Raw genomic sequence first — 3,445 nt, forward strand, 5'->3', positions numbered from 1 at the left:
GCTTACACCCACACTGAGCACACGCTGTAGAATAAAAGGACACTGTACCTTTAATTAAAGGCAAAGAAAACCAAGCCCGGAAGAACATACAGAATTCTTACTGAATAAAACAAATTAACTGTAAAGAATAAATAGCTAACAATTTTATCCTTAGGAAAAACCCTTAGAAATAGCTTATGTAAATCTACACTGTAAAAATACCTTGTCTGTTAACTTGTTTGGGACAACAACATGAAAAGGAACACCAGGGGAGTCCAAGGAAAAATTTAGGGCTGTAGCACTGTCATCCTAACGTCTGCCCAAGTCTGGCACAGTCTGGCACAGCTCCATATTGGGAGTCTTGTAATCTGCCCAAATTTTACAAGAAGCAGACGAAGGCACCTGGGACTCTGTCATAGGGGATGCTCCCAGTAAAAGTTCTTTTGAGGTCTAAGTGGGACATCAAGTGAGGTATTTTAGCCAGCAATTTAAAGAGAAGAAACATACATACCTCATGTAAGGATCAACACTGAGAAACACTGATTCAAGCAGCAACTCTGCAACAAAAGACAAAGCGAACACCTGGACATTAGCAGGGCAGTAGAGTTTCCACAAATCAGTCTTTCAACAAAAGCCATAGGAATTCCTGACAGCTCAAAAACCCCATATCCCATCATCCTTCGGGAAAAACTACCAGCAGTGACTACTCCATTCATCAGCTTTGTTTGGATGATCGCTGTGCTGTTACAAAACACTTTCTGTAGTGCCTCTTTAGAGAGGCTAGATTCTTTTCAACCCCGGTTTAATTTATCTGACTGCTCTCTGCATGGAAGGCTTAGGAGCCCAGACCCCCTAAGCAAAACACCCACTTTTGACCCATGTAAGAAATGCCTTCCTGCAGTTCAGCCAGCAGCGTAGAACAGGGCAAACACAAACACGACTTCGCTGCCTTGAACAGAAAGCATGAGGCGATCTTTTCTAGGTAGCCCAGTCCACCTTACAGTCTGTGACACATACTGTTAAATGAATTTTAATTGAATTCTCACTCACACAGCAGTTTTAGTTGTTCATCTCCACCTCATAATACTTCTCACTGCCTGTGCTACAATGCTCTAGCTAGTACGAGCTAGAAATATATTCAGATGCAAACATTCTCCCATTACCCTGAGTGAGCAGGAAGAACAGTCAAGGCTGTGTAACTTAACAACAAAGGCTCTCTCTTTTAAAACTGTTACTCTAGTATGAAGTTATGCTGTAGGGATTAAAAAGGGAAGGAATAAATTACTCCATGTTCTTAAATACAGGTATGAAACTTTTTAAGTGTGTCTGAATGCTATGTAAGTACACATGCTATGAAAACACTTGCAAGTATATGTAAAAATAAATCACCTTTCAAACCTTTAAGTTGTAAACAACCGGTTCTTAAATGCAATTTCTTTGGTGCAGCTTCTAAATGAGTAAATTTAGTCAAGGACAAGGGGTGGGGTGAGGTTCAAAACAACATGGTACGGATGTCCACGTGAAGCCAAAAATCAAAGTTCCTTCCTTTGTCAACAGCTCTTGCATACAGTAAGATATCATACTCCCTACCCTTTCCTAAACAAAGAAACACAGGAATAAAACCTGTGCTGGTTTTTTTTCTCTTTTTATTCACTCTCTCTTGCTGTCACAACAGGTCAAATATAACAGAACTGGCAAAAAAAACCCAAATGTTGAATGCAGACAGAAGACGCACCTTGCTGCTCCTCAAAAGGAAGGCCCGGCCCCAAGGCCTCCCAGCTGCAGGCTCACTCCCACCCATCACTGCTGTCCCCCAGCACTATCCTCAATGCCTTCCCTATCAGCATGAAAAGCTCCAACGGAAACCACTCCCAGAGGCTACCATCTTCCCCAGCTTTCTCCGAAGGATTTTGCAAAATAGATCAAAACCTTGTTTTCACATTTGGGTTTTACTACGGTTATCTCACTTGCCTTGTCACGGTTGCCTCCTCTGTCTAAATTAAACAAATTCCCTTTCCCTATGTCTGTCCGTTTTGAGGGCTATCACTTGAGCAATGTCTCCAGTGAGCTTCACCTGCAAACACGTTCGATGCCGGCAGGCACCACGTGTGATTAGGCTGTGAGACTGAGGGGCACGCTGCAGCTGCTTAGAACAGCTCTCTTCTAACTGCTTCCAAGGGTACGATCATAAAGCAGTGTGTCTTAAAACCCACCAAATCCATCAGGATATGTGTTCTCGAGCAACCACCCTTCTCTGCTACGGTGCATGCATTAGAAGATCCAGGCCAGGGAAACACACACCCACTTCTACAGACACACAGCCATTTGACAGCAATCAGACAACTTCTGGAAAACCATAAAACCAGGTGGCACTCCACTTACCCCCATCCTTTAGGTTGGGCAGCTCTATCTTTTTCAGGTCGAAGTCGCTGGTTTTGGGGAAACCCTCAAAATGCTTCTTCAGGACCCACACCTTGGCAGTCACCATCCTGCACAGGAAACAGCATGGCCAAAGAGAGCTGTGAAAAAGGTGCCCAGTGGTGCTGGGCTGCTCACGGGAGCTGGTTTGGACTTTCAGAAGCAAACCAGCATCTTGCTAAGGTGCCATCACACAAGGCAGCCTTTGTTTGCATCCTGTGGCAGTATCGCCGGGTCAAAACATCTGAAAAGCCCAACCCCGTGAAAAGTAACCCAGAGCTTCCTGCAACCAGACCTCCCTGCCTGCTCCAGCAAGCCCTGACGTGGGAAGTCAGCCCCAGCAGGATGTATGGCTCCCACTCCGAAGAAATTAAAGAGGGAAAATCTACGAGTTGAAGAGGGGTGGAAATCCTTGAATTAAAAAAAAAAAAAAAACAAACCCACTCTTTTGCTCCAATTACATGGGATGAGCGCTGAACCGAAACTTTTACAATCCTGAACCAAAGTGCAAGTGAAAAATACAAAGGTAATGAAGACCTCCTTCGGTATGCTGAAAGAAAACGCTTCTCCAGTTGCCAAGCTCAGGGCTTGGAATTGGGAGCACATTGCCACCAGCATTTTCCACACAAGATGTAAACAAACAAACGACTTGCATTTGTTTTACCCTCACAGCCCTTTTTTCATTTCCATAAACAAGCGCGCCAGCAAAGGCGAAGAAAGAGAAGGTTATACTTAGAACAGGCAGGTGGAAAACTTGTCCTCTGCTGACAAGGGCAGTCAATAGCCTTCTGCACCGACGCGATCCGCGGCGGGACTCCTGCCGTCACACACACCTCCTGCAAGGCAAAATTCGGCTTTTATGGACGGAGCAGGCACCGCCCTCATGCCACTTCCCCAGGAGCAGGAGAGTAAATCCTCAGTAAAGCCGGCAGCGGGCACCCCGCCGTGGTGCCCCCTCCCCGGGTAAGATCCGCGCTCGCCCGCACCCACCGCTCGGACGCGGCGCCCCGACGGGCACGTTGTGCGAGACGCCGAGCCGAACACACCA

General features: G+C 46.0%; 1 protein-coding gene across 1 annotated transcript in view; it reads right to left on the reverse strand.

Moving 5' to 3' along the window:
- The window catches only part of PTGR1 (prostaglandin reductase 1), an 11,400-nt gene extending 8,932 nt beyond the window's left edge, over positions 1-2,468 (reverse strand). The window contains exons 1-2 of the mRNA XM_010150321.1: positions 2,362-2,468; positions 491-536 (exon numbers count right to left, since the gene is read on the reverse strand). Coding sequence (XP_010148623.1) covers positions 491-536; positions 2,362-2,467 — 152 coding nt within the window. The 5' untranslated portion in view covers position 2,468. The remainder of the gene's footprint in view (positions 1-490; positions 537-2,361) is intronic.
- Between the last annotated feature and the right edge of the window lie 977 nt (positions 2,469-3,445).

Source organism: Eurypyga helias, unplaced genomic scaffold (genome assembly GCF_000690775.1).
Source record: "Eurypyga helias isolate BGI_N326 unplaced genomic scaffold, ASM69077v1 scaffold33914, whole genome shotgun sequence".
Taxonomy (NCBI): domain Eukaryota; kingdom Metazoa; phylum Chordata; class Aves; order Eurypygiformes; family Eurypygidae; genus Eurypyga; species Eurypyga helias.